Source organism: Vespa mandarinia, chromosome 10 (assembly GCF_050613455.1).
Source record: "Vespa mandarinia isolate Hongniang chromosome 10, ASM5061345v1, whole genome shotgun sequence".
Lineage (NCBI taxonomy): Eukaryota > Metazoa > Arthropoda > Insecta > Hymenoptera > Vespidae > Vespa > Vespa mandarinia.
This window is the reverse complement of record NC_140819.1, coordinates 4,940,001-4,955,558: the sequence shown is the minus strand read 5'-3', so window position 1 is coordinate 4,955,558 and position 15,558 is coordinate 4,940,001. Positions and strand designations below refer to the sequence as shown.

Here is a 15,558-nt window from a genome sequence, read left to right as displayed (position 1 = left end):
ACGTTTATATATATATATATATATATATATATATATATATATATATATGTATATATATTTTTGCTTCTTTTTCTTTTTTTTTTCTTCTTTTTTTTTTTTTCTTTTTTGATCTTTCCTCAATACAAGCACCATTCAGATAATGCATTTCCATTTTTCATTATTCTGTTCTTTTTTTTTTTTCTTGTTCCTTTTCTTCTCCGTTGAACACGATGATTAAAGTAATCCGATCCTCTTTCTGTGTTCCTCTCTCTCTCTCTCTCTCTTTCTCTTCCTTTCTCTATCTTTTTGATAAAGGCACAAGTAGGTATATAAACGGAATGATATCACCACGATGAAACTCCTAATCCCGAAACGAAGTTTTAATACTCTTGAAAGATTACGTGTACGTACTCGAGAATAAGACGGAACTTTGCGTTGTATCGAACATCTAATTAGATATTTCTTAGATTAATAAAATGTACAGAATGTATCACAGTAATAAAGAATTTTAACGACTAGGACAATGACGATGACAACGACTATGATTACGAATTACGATTATTATAACGATAATGGCGATATATATTTCTTGGTATAGTAATTTATTATGCGTACAAGTGTAAAATCACCGTAGCAATATCAGAATGACTTGCAAAAATTGTCCTCTTGTGATTCTCCGTCTAATTCTCGTAACTGTCATCGTTCCTTTTTATCGCCAACAACCAATCACAATTTCTCGTAAACTTTCATATAATCCATACAAGTTGAATTGAATTGAATTGAATTGAATTTAGTTAAGCGCACTTGAGAAAAGCGAAAGGAAGGAAATAAAGATAGGTAGAAGAGAGAAAAGATAAAAATAAATTACAATTTGCTTTAACGAGCTTAGAGTGATGGTGTAGACGTCATTTGAAATTGTAAGACGTTGTAAAACCGAAGAATTTCCAGAGAGGTGAAAATGAAATGTAAAGGAAAGATAAGAAAAAGTAAAATGTATTAATTCCTTGCTACAAACTGAGAAAACGTTCAAAATAGTTTTATCATAGCGTCCATTGAAAGTAAGAGAGAGAGAGAGAGAGAGAGAGAAAATATGTGTGTGTGTTTCTCCCACAAACATTAAAACGATCAAAAATGTGAGAGTAAAACTTTGAAGATCTTTAAGATTCGATAACGATGATGACGAAGGTTAAAGGGCAAAAGAACTCTTAATTATGGAAACTCGTGAAATTCGAGGAAACGTCTAGTCTTCTTTTCTTTTCTTTTACCTGCAAATTTTTTTCTTTTTTCCTCCGCCCTCTACTTTACCTTCTCATAATATTATCTTCGATGATCACTTTAATAAACCACTTTCCCAAAGGATTAAATAAAAATCTCCTTCGTTCTTTTTCTTCTCTTTTTTCTTTCTTCTTTTTCTTTCTTCTTTCTTTTTTTTTTTTTCTTTTTTCTATCTATTTTATCTTGCACGGTGTAACCAAAATAGAATTAAGTATGAATGTGCGAACCGCGAATAAAAGAATATACATATATATATATATATATATACTGTTTTAACGTGTGTCGAAATTTGAAAGAGATGGAATAAAAAAAAAAAAGAAAAAAAAGAAAATGAAAAAGAATTGTACAAGCTTTGAAAAAGTCATTCCTCGAGACTTTTCTCTAACGTAATTAATATTTTCTTTTTTTTCTTTCCTTTTCTTCTTCTTTCTTCTTCTATTTTTTTTTTTTTTTTTTTTTTTTTTTTTTAAGATTTTAAGGCAAATACGAATAAAGAGAGAAAAATCGACGCACAGGGAAGTAATGTTATTAGAGAGAAACGACGATGGTGAGTGAAGGAAAGAGAGAGAGGGGGGTGGTGAGTGCGGAAGTGGAAGGAAAAGGGAAAAGAAAAGAAGGAAAAAAAAGAGATAAAAAGAAGAAAAAAGGAAAAAATGCTTCAACGATGAAAACATTAATGCGAAGGAAGTAGGAAGCGAGATTTTCCGATACGTTATCTCTGAAAATTATATCAACGCCACTCTTCCATTTGTATGCTCAATCCTCGAGCGAACGCTAACTCCATTAGAAACGAGAAAGCGAGTCAGTCGACGCGCTTTATCCGACTCGCCTTGTAGAATTTTGTTTTATTTGCCGAACGTACCTGTCGTTTCCTCTCTTCGAAAGTAGAAAATCAGATTTTTCCACGGAATTAAATAACAGAATTCGGGTAACGCTTTCCTTTCCTTTCTCCTTTTGTATGAATTCGTTTTACGAATATCTTCGGCGACTCGATAAATTTTATATATACATATATATACACACACACACACACACACACACACACACATATATATATATACATATATTTATCTTCTTTCTTCGCTCTCTTTCTTTTTCCTTTTTTTTTTCTTTTTTCCTTTCCTTTTTCTATATTTATTTATCCACTCCAAACGTCGAAACGAAATTGAACGACGATGAATCTTTTTTTTTGTAAATTGTACGAAAGAAAAAGAATTTTCTTTGCTTCTCGATAAGAGAGTTAAAGAAATGAAAATCAAAAAAAAAAAAAACAAAAAAAAAACAAAGAAAGAAAAAGAAAAAGAAAAAGAAAAAGAAAAAGAAAAGGAATACAAAAGAAGAAACAAAATGGAGACGAGCTTTGCCTAATCGAACGATACCTAACGATAATATCTATTATATTTGAATGATCGTTCTCAAATGATTTTTCTTTTTTTGTTTTTTTTTTCTCTTGCAACCTTTCTTTTCCTACTAGCTAGAAAACTCATACTTACTCGAGAGGATCGTTTGAAAACGATTAGAGAGAGAGAGAGAGAGAGAGAGAGAGAGAGAGAGAGGGGGAGAGTTAAATCGGGACTGTATGACCGGTTTTAGGTAGTAAGTTCGAATCCAAGAGAACCGAGAATCGAACTTAAAAGGAAAGATTCCTTACTCGAGAACAAAATGTTCCACTGTGTGTGACAATAGATAAGAAATTATATGCTAATTGCTTGCTTCTACTCGACCTACTGACTGACTTACTGACTGACTGATTAACTTACTTACTGAATAATTGACTGACTGACTTACTTATTTACTGACTAACTAACTGACTGATTGGACTTACTGACTGATTGACTGACTGACTGACTAACTGACTGACTGACAGACTGACTGACTGACTGACTGATTGGCTGACTGACTGACTGATTGGCTGACTGACTGACTGACTGACTGACTGATTGGCTGACTGACTGACTGACTGCTTGCTCCAAACTATAGCAATACCTCTTTACATTTTCACCTTCCCCTTCTTCACATATCTCAATTTATCCCCGCCACCACTACACATAGCAACCATATTTCGATATTAGATTTTTTTGGCAACACGACCGAATTAGGAATCGAACGTTAAACACTGTTCTCATGATAGACTACTCTAACTGTTGGATAGTTGGGTGATTTAAAAAAAAAAAAAAAAAAAAAAAGAAAAATATTCTCTGGACAATTGAGATTATTTCTATCGAGAATTAATACGATTGAATTTGATTTCGATAACGTACGAACATTATGAATATCGTAATCGTTAAAGTTATAATCTCGTAGTAATATTTGTCGTTGATAAGAGGCAAGAAAGTGGCAATTGAAGAGGTGAAATTAAAAAAAAAAAAAGGAAAAAAAAAAGGAGAAAAAAAAAATAAAAAGAAAAGAAAATATTTCCTTGGAAAATTTTGACGAACGAAAAAAAGAATCAAATGTTATAACGACGTGTGTTTATATCTATATGTATATATATTGTATCAGCGTACATGCGTGCACGCGTGCGTAAAGATACATTGTGCAATATGGAAGGTCTAAAACTTAATAGATTTATGGAGGCATTATTTCTATAATCAGTCTTCAAACAGGAGGTTAATATGAAAGGACAAACTTTGTCGATACGTGTACTCAGCTTGGCTCGATTTATCGGCTGGCATCGCTCTCGACGTCGAATATTTTCTGGGTATATAACATGCTCCAGACCAAACACGGTGCAAAGAAGAATCGAGTTTGAGGTATCCATGAAGAGGACGAGACATGATAAAAAAGGACGAAAAAGAAAAAGAAGAAAAAGAAGATACAAAAGAGAGAGAGAAAGAGAGAGAGAGAGAGAGAGAGAGAGAGAGAGAGAGATACAGTCTCGATTTAACAACGAAGAAAGAGTGATGCATCGAAGCTTGTCTTCTCTCATCGATAGGATCAACGAAATATAGCAGCTTGTAAAAGGGATTGACTTAGGATAAAGAAGAAAAATAATAAAAAATTTGGACGAACGTCGAAGAGAAAGGAAAGGGAGGGAAAAGAAAATAAAATACGTGACGAATGAACGAATATGAAACAAAGAAAAATACGATGAAGAAAGTAAAAGAATAAGAAAAGAAATAGAAATAGAAAAAAGATAGAAACGATGTTTCTTTTCTTCTTTTTTCTTTTTCTTTTTTTTTTTTTTTTTTACTATCTCCAAACATATCTTCGACCAACATCATTCCGATGTCTCTTCGTCCCCCCCCCTCCCACCTTTGCCCTGTTACCCTGGCATCTACTAGGAAATAATCTCGGTAACGTCAATCAGCGCCACGTTCTTCCGATTCCGAAAGAAAAAAGAAAAAAAAAAAAAAAAGAAGTCCCTTTATTCCATTACCAACGTCAATTTGTCGCGTTAAACGTCTGTCCGTCATCCGTAATTTCAACGCGTTCTTCTCTCTAGTATCTCAAACCCCTCGCGAACTACCCCTTCTCTCAGTGCTACTACCACCACTACCATCACCACCACCACCAACCACCACCACCACCACTACTACCACCACTACTGCTACCATCAACTCGTTTCCCCCCATCCCCCTCCCCCGTTTCATCTCTATTTCTCCACTAACTACCCAACCCCTTATTTCACCGGGTGAACGTCACGAAAAAACGATAGCACGCCGCGCGAAAACGTTATCTTCGCGACGACGTCGACGAATTTCAAACGAAACATCTCAACCCTCTTCGTTCCTCATCGTAACCACTACTCCTGTCTCCTTTCTTCCCCTTTCAACCCTTGACCGTCCATCCGTCCGTCCATTCGTCAATCCTCATCTCTCCCCCCCCACTTGTCCCCTATCTCGTCGTCATTTCTCCTTACATTATTTTATTCCTTCGTTTTTATTCCCTCGATCGTATTGACAAAGGAAAATGCACGAGAGGAAGGAAAAAATTAACGAAGGGGGGTGGGGCCGAGGCCTCGGAAGGAAAATATCGGGGGGAAGGATGCCAAAAAGGATCTAAAGGGGGGTGGCAAAGGTTGAAGGGTGAATGAGAGTATAGGTACGTACCGGAATTCAATTAGCGAAGCTCGAGAATTCGACTTGACGTCGCTTGCTGCGGGGAAATGCTTGCAGCGTTACGTTAAAGAAAATTCTTTTCTTGAATCAAATCATAACTGGTTGACTGGAGTTGAATAATAGACCGTTAAAAATTGACTGATATAGGTACGAGCTTATATTAGAAAGTATTAGGAAAAAAAAAAAATGATTTTTGCTGAACTTTTGATGAATCATTTCTTTCTTTATTCCTTTTTTACCTTTTTTTTTTTTCTTTTCTTTTCTTTTTTCTTTTCTTTTTTTTTTTTTTTTTTTTTTTTACAAGTCATTAAGTATTCTCGTTAAATGCTGCAATCAATCGAGAAAAAGAAAAGAAAGAAAAAAAAAAAAAAGGAAAAGCAACAAGAAATTATCGAACGAGATAATTCGCGACGTTACGGAAATATTCATGTCTACGTTAACATCCACGTATAAGAAAATAAATATCAATCCCTTTGATACCGATAATTATGAATATTTATAATACTGATATGCGAACGATATAATCGCGTTACGTGATGCCACCACATTAAATCCGACGTAATCGTATAAAATGAAAATAAAAAAGTTGTAACGCAACTACACGTAATCTTTTATCTACGTACGTTCGTACGTACGTATAACGACATATGTATGTACATATGCATATATGTATGTATATATGTATGTATGTATGTATGTATGTATGTATGTATGTATGTATGTATGTGTAATATCAATGACGATGATATCAACTCTAAATATATTTTCTCTAAATATATATTTTTTCCACGAGAAATATTGTTCTCGTGGAAAAATTATTTGTAATGAAAATTTTTTACGATGAAAGTATCAAAAAAAAAAAAAACAAAAAAGAAAACAAAAAAAGAAAGAGAGAAGAAAGAAATACCGTAGAAATTTAATGTCTTTCCTGTTTATCGTTGAAATCGAAAAGTTTATAATTTCTAATCTTATTTTCGTGATTTCGTCACACCCGTCGAATAGTCGTCGATGCCAACATCAGTTTCTCTCTCTCTCTCTCTCTCTCTCTCTCTCTCTCTTTCTCTTTCTCACTGTCACACCTTTTAAATGGGAGAAAAATTTGTATCCTTTTAAGCAACAAACACGATCGACTTTTTCTCACGACGAATTTCTATCGTTAGATTCCGCGCTCTACGTTTCAAAGCAAGATTAACAAATGCTACTGAAGAAACTCGTCATAAAGAAAAGAAAGAGAGAAAGAGAAAGAGAGAGAACGAGAAGTAGGGAGGTAGAAAGAGAGAGAGAGAGAGAGAGAGAGAGAGAGAGAGAATTCATATCTCTAAAAATAATCTTTCGAATCTCCCTCCCTCTTTCGTACCGCTTCGCCGAGCAAGAATACATCCGGCAACGAGCAACGAAAGCCCTGAGAGCACACGACACTCCCTGGATCAAACTTTTCACCTCGTGGCGCTGATCGGAGTCCAGAAAGGTATGCGAGAGTAAGTGAGAGAGTAAGTAAGAGAGTGTATGTGTGTATATATGTGTATATGAGAGAGAGAGAGAGAGAGAGAGAGAAGCAAAGAGAAAGAGGCCGCAGCCACCGCCACCGCCACCACTACCACCGGTGCTGCTGCTGCTGCTGCTGCTGCTATTACTGATGATGCTGCTACCACTATTACTGTTACTGCTGTTGTTACTGCCGCTGCTGCTGCTGCTACTGCTGCTGCTGCTGCTGCTGCTGCTGCTGCTGCTGCTGGTGTTGCTGTTGCTGCTGCTGCTGCTGTTACTACTGTTACTACTACTGTTACTACCACTGCTAGGTAATTGTACTTTCATCTCAGAGAGGGCAAGAATTTAAGGCATATTTTTTTCCATTGGTAAACGTCACGTTTTCGTCCGGCACGGATATTCATATTTCTCTAGTATAACTTTCTTTTTTTTTTTTAAATATATTTTTCTCTCTTTGTCTTTCATCCTTTATAGTATACCATCTTCATTTGAATCTCTCTCTCTCTCTCTCTCTCTCTCTCTCTCTCTTTCTCTCGTTATAACTTACTTTCTCTTAGTTTAGCTGTCTCTCTGTCTCACTCTCTCTCTCTCTCTCTCTCTCTCTCTCTCTCTCTCTCTCTATCTATCTATCTCTATCTTTCTCCACCCTCTGTATACAGAGACACATGCACACATACACGGACAGGTATGTATTTACATAAATATATATATACATATATATATATATTCGTATATATGCAATACACCTATGTATATCTCCCGCGCTCTATTCCATCTTCACTTCGGTCGAAAATTTTGTCGTTAATATATTTTCTTGGTAAAATCGTAACGAATACGTCAGGCTTGGGTGATGCGAGAGGGGACGGGAGGGGGGCCGGGTAAAGGGGGCAAGGTTCGTTCGATAGTCCGATAGGAAGGAAGGGCAATGGAATTTCGCAGAATCCATGAAACTCGCTGTTACCCTGGTAGCCGAGCCCAGAGGGCGATGGAGGATTGCCCGGAGCCTGGACCAACTCTCGAAGCGGGACGGACGACAAAGAACGCATCGAAGGGGGATGAAAAGAGGCGGTGAAAGGATGAAATGGAGAGATGGAGAACGAGTAGTAGTAGTAGTAGTAGTAGCAATAGTAATGATAGTAGTAGTAGTAGTAGTAGTAGCGGTAGTAGTAGCGGCAGTAGTAGCAGCAGCAGCAACAGCAGCAGTAGCAGTAGCAGTAATAGTAGTAGTAGTAGCAGTAGTAGTAGTAATAGTAGTAGTAGCAGTGGCAGCGACAGAGGATATATTCAAAGGGAAGTAAAAATCGATGGAATGATCGAAATAAAATGGATTTGATCGTCTTACCTGGAGATGAAGATGGTCCTAAATAATCAGGGTCCTCTGTCGTTGTGATTCTGGCATGGTGCTGTCCGGTGTGCCACTGGAGCTCCACTCGATTCGTCGTAAAGGGTCTTACCTCGGGAGGTTCGTCTCCTGGACTGCCGTCGTTGAGGAGCCCACAGGCACTCACATCTACTACCTGGTTGCTGGCGCGCTATTGATCCCGGCCCAGACACCACCGGCCCACGCAGACGCTTAGCGTTGCCGCGTCGCTTTAGCAACGTGACGTCATTCACCACCCCGTATCCCTCCACACCAGATTTGCCACATCCTCCTCCTCCTCCTCCTCCTCCTCTCCCTCCTCTTACTCCTCTTTCTCCACCTCCTTCTATTCCAGCTTCTCCTCCACGTCCTACTCTTCCTGGTCTCCCTCTGGCTTCTCCGTCACTATCACCTCTTCAACCTTCCCTGTCACGAGCCGCTGCTAACCGTCCACCTCTATATCGGAAGAGAGAGTGAGAGAGAGAGAGCGCGAGAGAGAAAGAGAGAGAGAGAAAGAGAGAGAGAGAGAGAAAAGGAGAGAACGAGCGAGTGAGCCTTTTACTTACGGATCCTACAGTCCTCTCCGGTGCAACCGTTCTACCAATAACCACCTTTTCCCGTAGCTGACCAGAGAGAGTAAGAGAGAGAGAGAGAGAGAGAGAGAGAGAAAGACAGAGGGAAAGATGCTAGGGGGTGCCCACGCTACCGCTCCTACGAGGATCCTCACGCAGGAGGAAACTTTGGTCTCTCGGGTCAAATGGCTCACTACTGCGCCTAGGCTTTGATAAAGGGAACGGCTGAAGTGGGATTTTTATTATACCGTACGGAACTTTTGTCGTACGGGCAAAGGACCAGAAAAAAAAAAGGACCAGGATAGAATCAGAGAAAGAACCAGAGGAAGATACGAATATCGCGGAGAATTACCGTCGGGATTTAACGCGTCGTGGCCCGCGACGCGTGATGAAATTTCTGAAGGAGGGAGATACTGGAAGGGGGAGGAAGAAGGAGAGGGTTTCTTTCTTTCTCTCTCTCTCTCTCTCTCTCTCTCTCTCTCTCTCTCTCTCTCTCTCTCTCTCTCTCTTTCTCTTTCTACACTCACAGATAAGATTATTAGCTTCTTTTATCGTAAATCATCTTTCTCTATTTCTCCTCGAAGATTCTAAAGAAATAAATTATTATGAAGAGTCAAAGATGTACCATATATATATAGTATATACCTAATTGTATCTTTCTCGAATGATTTTTCTTACGATCGTGTTCTGTCAACTCTTTCCCGCTCTTTCTTTCTTGTCTTCTTGAAGTAACATTAAGTGTAAAAAAGAAAAAAAGAAATAAAAAAAAATAAAAAAAAGAAAAAAAGAAGAAGAAGAAATAAGAAAAGATCTCCGGACATTTTATGAAACATGAATTGTTGGAAGCGGTTAAGTCAGATTTCGATTTAAATCCACGTGATGTAGATAAATGATTACCCGAGGACAAACGTAACTTTTATTACTCTTAAAAATCGCATCGGTCTTATGTCTGTGGTAATAAACAAAGTGGGATCTTCCGGGATCTTCGACGTGGCGGCTCTCTTTCCCTCTCTTTGATCAGTCTCGACGTCGAAATATTTCTCGAATATATATATATATATATATATATATATATATATATAAAACCATGTCTTGTGGTAAAATGATCGTTATATAGACCACGAGAAACGTTCAATGTATTTATTAATTTTTCATCGGCGACCTAAGGGTATCTCGGGAGTTAGTTCAATCGGCATTGCATTTCGTATTACAGAGTCGCCATGAATAATAGAAAACAAAAAAAATAAAGAAAGAAAGAAAGATCCATCCATCGTTACGAACTTTTAATCACGTTTTAACATAAAATAATAATTTCTCTTCGTGGTAGTGATGAGCAATGGTAGTGGTAATGGTGGATGGTGATGGTAACGGTAGTTTTATGGTTAGTGATTGTAACAGTGACAATGGTGGTAGTTAGTTCAAGCGAAATGTGTTTCTTTAGCTTTTCTTTAAACTTCGTACGGTGCATGAATATTAAGACTTCGGCGGGGATTCTCTCTCGTATAAAATAAATTCCCTTATATATTTATCTTTTATTTTTATTTTACTTCTTCTCGCTATTTCTTACGTTAACATTTATCATTATGCCAGACGTTCAGAGAAAGAAGACGAAGAAGAGGAAGAAGAAAAAAAAAAATAAAAAAAGAAAGAATTTCTTTTTCTTGAACTAAATTACATCTCACATAATTATGTATTCTCTGATAGAGTTATAATACAATGGGGATGTAGATTGAAAAATTTGAAAAACATTCTAAGAAAATTCAAAAGGAATAAACTGTTTCTTGAATGGATTAATAAATGTGACTTTGAAAATGCGTAATATGGTGCAATTGAAAATTTTCCTAAAGTAATAATACCGAACGAAAATAATACGCGTATCGTTGTGGCAAATGAATTAATTTGTTTATTAATGAAGTTAACGAAGGATGCAATTGAAAATATATCGAAATATGAAATATTTAACGAACCTATCTATAATCGTATTAAATCATTCTTTTCTTTTTCTTCTTCTTTTTTATTATTATTATTAGTATTTCTTTTTTCTCCCTTTTTACGCGATGATAATAAATAAAAAATATCATGATCGTAATATGTTATATACTTCATATATAAGATAAAAGCAAATGCATCGACATATTTTCAATAATAATTATATTAAAACATTTTATCGGAAATTACGATAGGTATCGATATATTCTTTAGTTATCGAATAATTCAATTATTTGTCTATTGCATTACATTTCAGGATCACTTGGCTAATGATTAATTACATGACATAAATTGTAATCTACGTTTTGGTTTAGTTACATTTCAAAAATATAATAATATTTTAATCTATGTCTTTAATCGTTGTTTAATCGATATATATTTAACTATATCGAAAAATTTTTCGTGTTATTGAATTAATTATCATACTTTTACAAAGAAAATATACAATCACATTTATTTATCACGTTATATATATATATATATATATATATATATATATATATATATATATAAAATTGTTATCTTTTGATGATCTTCGATCGATACGAAATATAAATTCCATTGGATATTTCATGGACGCATTATGATGAATATTACGAAAGTATAATAATTTACAAATTAAAATTATAATTCAAATAATATATTTCACGTAAATTATTGTAAAAATTTTATAATAATGTTTTTACGATATTAGATATGTTTTATAACAATCGTACACTCTTACGTATAAAATTGATTTCAAACGTATTAAATATTATCAATGAAGAATTTATAAGGAATTTTAAATATGTTTACTGTAAATACGTTAAAATTATTAAAGAAATTAAAATGAAAAAGGATATGAGAATATTTCCAATTCAATGTAATTGATAATTCAATGAATATACACTTTTATTAATTCTTATTTAAAATCTAAATGAAACCTTTTACCTTTTCCTTCGTAATCAAAATAGAACTTTGAACACACACACACACACATATATATTTTGTATGTATGTATATATATATATATATACATATATACATCGAACGATTCGTATATACTTACATAAAATTATATCGAATATAAAATAAATATTCATAAATAATAATAAGAATAAAATCCCATAAATTCCTTCTCCCATTCATCTTCCCCCACTTACCTCACTCCAATCGCCAACCTGTATGATAATATGAAGTGCTTTGCATTGACATAGACAATAAATTTTGTAGAAGTGAAATACGTACAATTATTTCGTATACTTCTTCTTTATATTGCTTCTTCAACGCCATCTACAGGGCAATAGGGAAATTAAAAATTTGCCAAAGATGGCGTTACATCAGTTCCTATCTATTATTCGGTCTCTATATTACTACATGCTTTTGATAGCGTCTATGTTCTTGAAGTTTCCAGAAAATTTTTCGAACGTCGGCAAGGAGGTTCGCGGTTGCATAAATAGTTCCGCGACTTCCTAAAGGATTTTTCATAAGTGTGTATTATTGGTGAAAGAAGTTTGATCGTTTCTCGTATGAACGAATTAATCCATTATCAAAATTAACATTTAATTCTTCATCGTGCATCAATCAAGCACTCATCCGATAGACACGACGACATTTAATTTGTAATTAAATGTAGAACTATCAAAAGAGAAGAGAAGAGAAAGAAAAAAGGAAAAAGAAAGAGAAAGAAAGAAAGAAAGAAAGAAAGAAAGAAAGAAAGAAAGAAAGAGAAAAAAAGAGAAAGAAAACGCTATTCTCCTATTACATACAACTGCCTTGTTACGCTCAATAATAGCTTCTGAGCATATTAATTAATGTAAGTATTTTTCTTTTTTGAATTAAATTTCGCATCATTTATAAATATAATCCACGTTATAATTCAATCATTTACATGTTCGCCTGTCTAACGAGTGATATACGAAGTTAAATATATCGTAGGTTATGTTAAATATATACCATATTCTTCTTTTTTTTTCTTTTTTCCTTTTTCCTTCCCTCCCCCTCACTCCTCCCCACCCTCCGTTACTTTTCACATTATTAACAACATTTTCGTAATATCATACTTTATTTAACTTTATTAAAGTTATCATCGACTTTTACAAGCAATTATTATGTTACATTATTTTAATTAGAAATAATGATAGTGATTTATATATATTAAAAGTATATGAATAAGATTTTAATGATTTGAAGAATTTAATCCCTTTTCCCTATATATAGACGTCCAATGATTTACCTGTTTATGATCATGATCATGTGAATTAAAATGTAGATCTTATGAATTCCTACATATATATATATATATGTTCAATGTTCAATGTTGTTCTCAATGATTTGTAAAATATCGTCATTGTATTCTATATAAATAAAAGTAAAGTATTATCTTGCGAATTGTATAAATATAAACGTTGTTTTTATATTTATAAATATTAATAGAAAATTTAATTATATTTTCAGAACACAGTAGCTGTATAAAATTGTAATACTTGTTCATTTACGGCAACTTCTATTGCCTTACTTTAGTTTTATAAAAATGGCAAAGTGGGGAGAAGGTGATCCTCGTTGGATCGTAGAAGAAAGACCAGATGCCACCAACGTAAATAATTGGCATTGGTATATAAATATACATATACATATACATATATATATATATATATATATATATATATATATATATAAAATATTTATAAAGAAATACATTCTATTATATATCATATCTTAAAATAATAATTATTATTATTTTTTTTTTTTAACAAAACCCTTAGGACAGAAAAAAATGCTTGTGCCTGGTCTCAAGAAAAGATCAAAGATCTTTTTACAAATTTGAACATCGATGGCAATGGAGGTAATGTGTGAGAATATGATAATTATAATGAAATAATAATTATTTATAATATATTTATTTATTTATATCTCTCTCTTTTTTTTTTTTTGTTTCATTTATTTCAGTATCCTGTAAAGTGTCAGAAGTAGAAAAGTGTGAAGGGGAGGCTGTAGCAAATAATAGAAAGGGAAAACTTATTTTCTTTTATGAATGGAATATTGTGCTTAAATGGACATCTCTTGGGAAATCAAGTAAAAATATTGAAGGCAAAATTAACATTCCAAATCTCTCGGAAGAAAATGACATATCTGAAGTAGATGTAAATATTATTATAAATCTAAATCTTTATATTTTGTTACATTCAATTCAAAATACTTTATTACACTATGCTTATTGATAGTATTCGTCACTAAATATATATATACATATATATTTATTTATTTATTTATATTTATTACAGATTGAAATTACATTGAAAGATAGCACGGATGAAGGTGAAAAAGTAAAACATTTCTTACATACAAAAGGGAAAGATATAATAAGAGAAAGCTTAAAGAAATATGTGTCATCTTTAAAAGAAGGTAAAAAAATTTTTTTAACCTAAAATTTCAATTTAAAAAAAAAAAATTTAAGTAAACATGAAAGTACATTTATTTTATACATTATCTCTATTTATTAATTAACTTTTTGTAAATGAATATTTATTTATTCGCAGAATTTACAAAAGGAATGATACTTCCAAAAAAGGATAATGTGAATGACAATATTACAAACATAACATCGGGATTTAATGTTAAAGTAAGTATCTAATAGTAAACACTTTTTTTTGCAAAATTGTTACTTCTATTTAACTTTTAGTAACAACAACAACAACAACAAAAATTGATACTATATTCTTAATTACTATATCACATTATTTTCATAGATGCAAATGAATGCTGCTCCTATGCAAGCCAAACAAAATAATGTATTAGGATATAAAATTTCAACTACAATCATAAAACAACAACAAAAGTTCCAATGTAGAGCCGAAGAATTTTACAATGTGTTCACTACGCTAGAGGTATACATTTTCTTTTCCCTCCATAATATCAAAATTTTTCATTTAATATTGATTCCATTTCTATATTATTAAATTTGTGCTTATGTAAAATGATACGTTTTCTTTTCTTTTCTTTTTTTTTTTTTTTTTTTTTTCGTATTCAATTGTTAGATGGTTCAAGCCTTTACAAAAGGACCGGTTAAACTTGAACCTAAAAAGAATGGAAAGTTCGAATTATTTTGTGGAAATATATATGGAGAATTTCTTGAAATTTCTCCGACAAAGATAGTACAAAAATGGCGCTGCAAACAGTGGCCATCGGGACATTTTAGCGAAGTAACTATCGACATCTGTGAAAAGAATGATCATACAGAAGTCAATTTAACTCAAGTCGATGTTCCCACAAGGTAAAATCAATTATACAATAATATATGATTAGTCAGTTATTAAAAGAATTTCTTAACGATAATAATATGACGATCGAATCGACACAAAAATATTATGATTTTACAGCGAAGAAGAATCAACGAAAGAGAATTGGGAAAGGTATTATTGGGATGCTATAAAGCGAACATTTGGTTTCGGATATTTCATGTGATCTAAGTTCGTCCTAATGAATATTTATTTATTGATAAGTAGAACAATTGCGAATCGCACGCAATATCGCCCTTTGTATACTGTCACGCGCGTATTCGCTTCTACGGGGTTCTAGAAGAAAACGGCGGGTCGAAATTTAAAAGAAAATTAAATTCGTACCCAAAATATAAAGGACTCGCTGCTCTGTATTTTCATTGTACGGCCCGTACCGTCTATACATTGCAATTAAAAAGAAAAAAAAAAGAAAAATGAAAAAGAAAAGAAAAACAAAGAAAACAAAAACAACAGTAATAAGAAACCTTTTACTGTTGCGATTGTGATGATATCACTCGAAACAGAAATGTACGCCATTATTGATGATGAATGTGTACCTAAATAAAAGAGGAAAGGAA

At 33.5% G+C, this 15,558-nt stretch overlaps 2 protein-coding genes across 5 annotated transcripts in view; one reads left to right on the top strand and one right to left on the bottom strand.

The window, feature by feature from the left end:
- The window catches only part of GluClalpha (glycine receptor alpha 1), an 87,557-nt gene extending 79,193 nt beyond the window's left edge, over positions 1-8,364 (bottom strand). The window contains exon 1 of one of the 3 annotated variants that reach the window (XM_035877001.2): positions 8,146-8,364. The gene's annotated coding sequence lies outside the window, so the exon portion shown is untranslated. Of the gene's footprint in view, positions 1-1,284; positions 1,328-6,394; positions 6,517-8,145 lie in introns of those variants that run through there. The other 2 variants (XM_035877002.2, XM_085659853.1) reach the window with 2 other exon arrangements.
- A 3,737-nt stretch (positions 8,365-12,101) lies between these two features.
- LOC118446377 (activator of 90 kDa heat shock protein ATPase homolog 1) overlaps positions 12,102-15,558 on the top strand; it is a 3,468-nt gene continuing 11 nt past the window's right edge. Inside the window, exons 1-9 of one of the 2 annotated variants that reach the window (XM_035876969.2) lie at positions 12,102-12,519; positions 13,161-13,316; positions 13,469-13,548; positions 13,653-13,846; positions 13,988-14,108; positions 14,243-14,325; positions 14,453-14,590; positions 14,741-14,976; positions 15,083-15,558. The exon at positions 15,083-15,558 is cut by the window's right edge and continues 11 nt beyond it. In XM_035876969.2, the coding sequence (XP_035732862.1) occupies positions 13,237-13,316; positions 13,469-13,548; positions 13,653-13,846; positions 13,988-14,108; positions 14,243-14,325; positions 14,453-14,590; positions 14,741-14,976; positions 15,083-15,167 (1,017 nt within the window). In that variant the 5' untranslated portion in view covers positions 12,102-12,519; positions 13,161-13,236 and the 3' untranslated portion in view covers positions 15,168-15,558. Of the gene's footprint in view, positions 12,520-13,051; positions 13,075-13,160; positions 13,317-13,468; positions 13,549-13,652; positions 13,847-13,987; positions 14,109-14,242; positions 14,326-14,452; positions 14,591-14,740; positions 14,977-15,082 lie in introns of those variants that run through there. The other variant, XM_085659856.1, reaches the window with a different exon arrangement.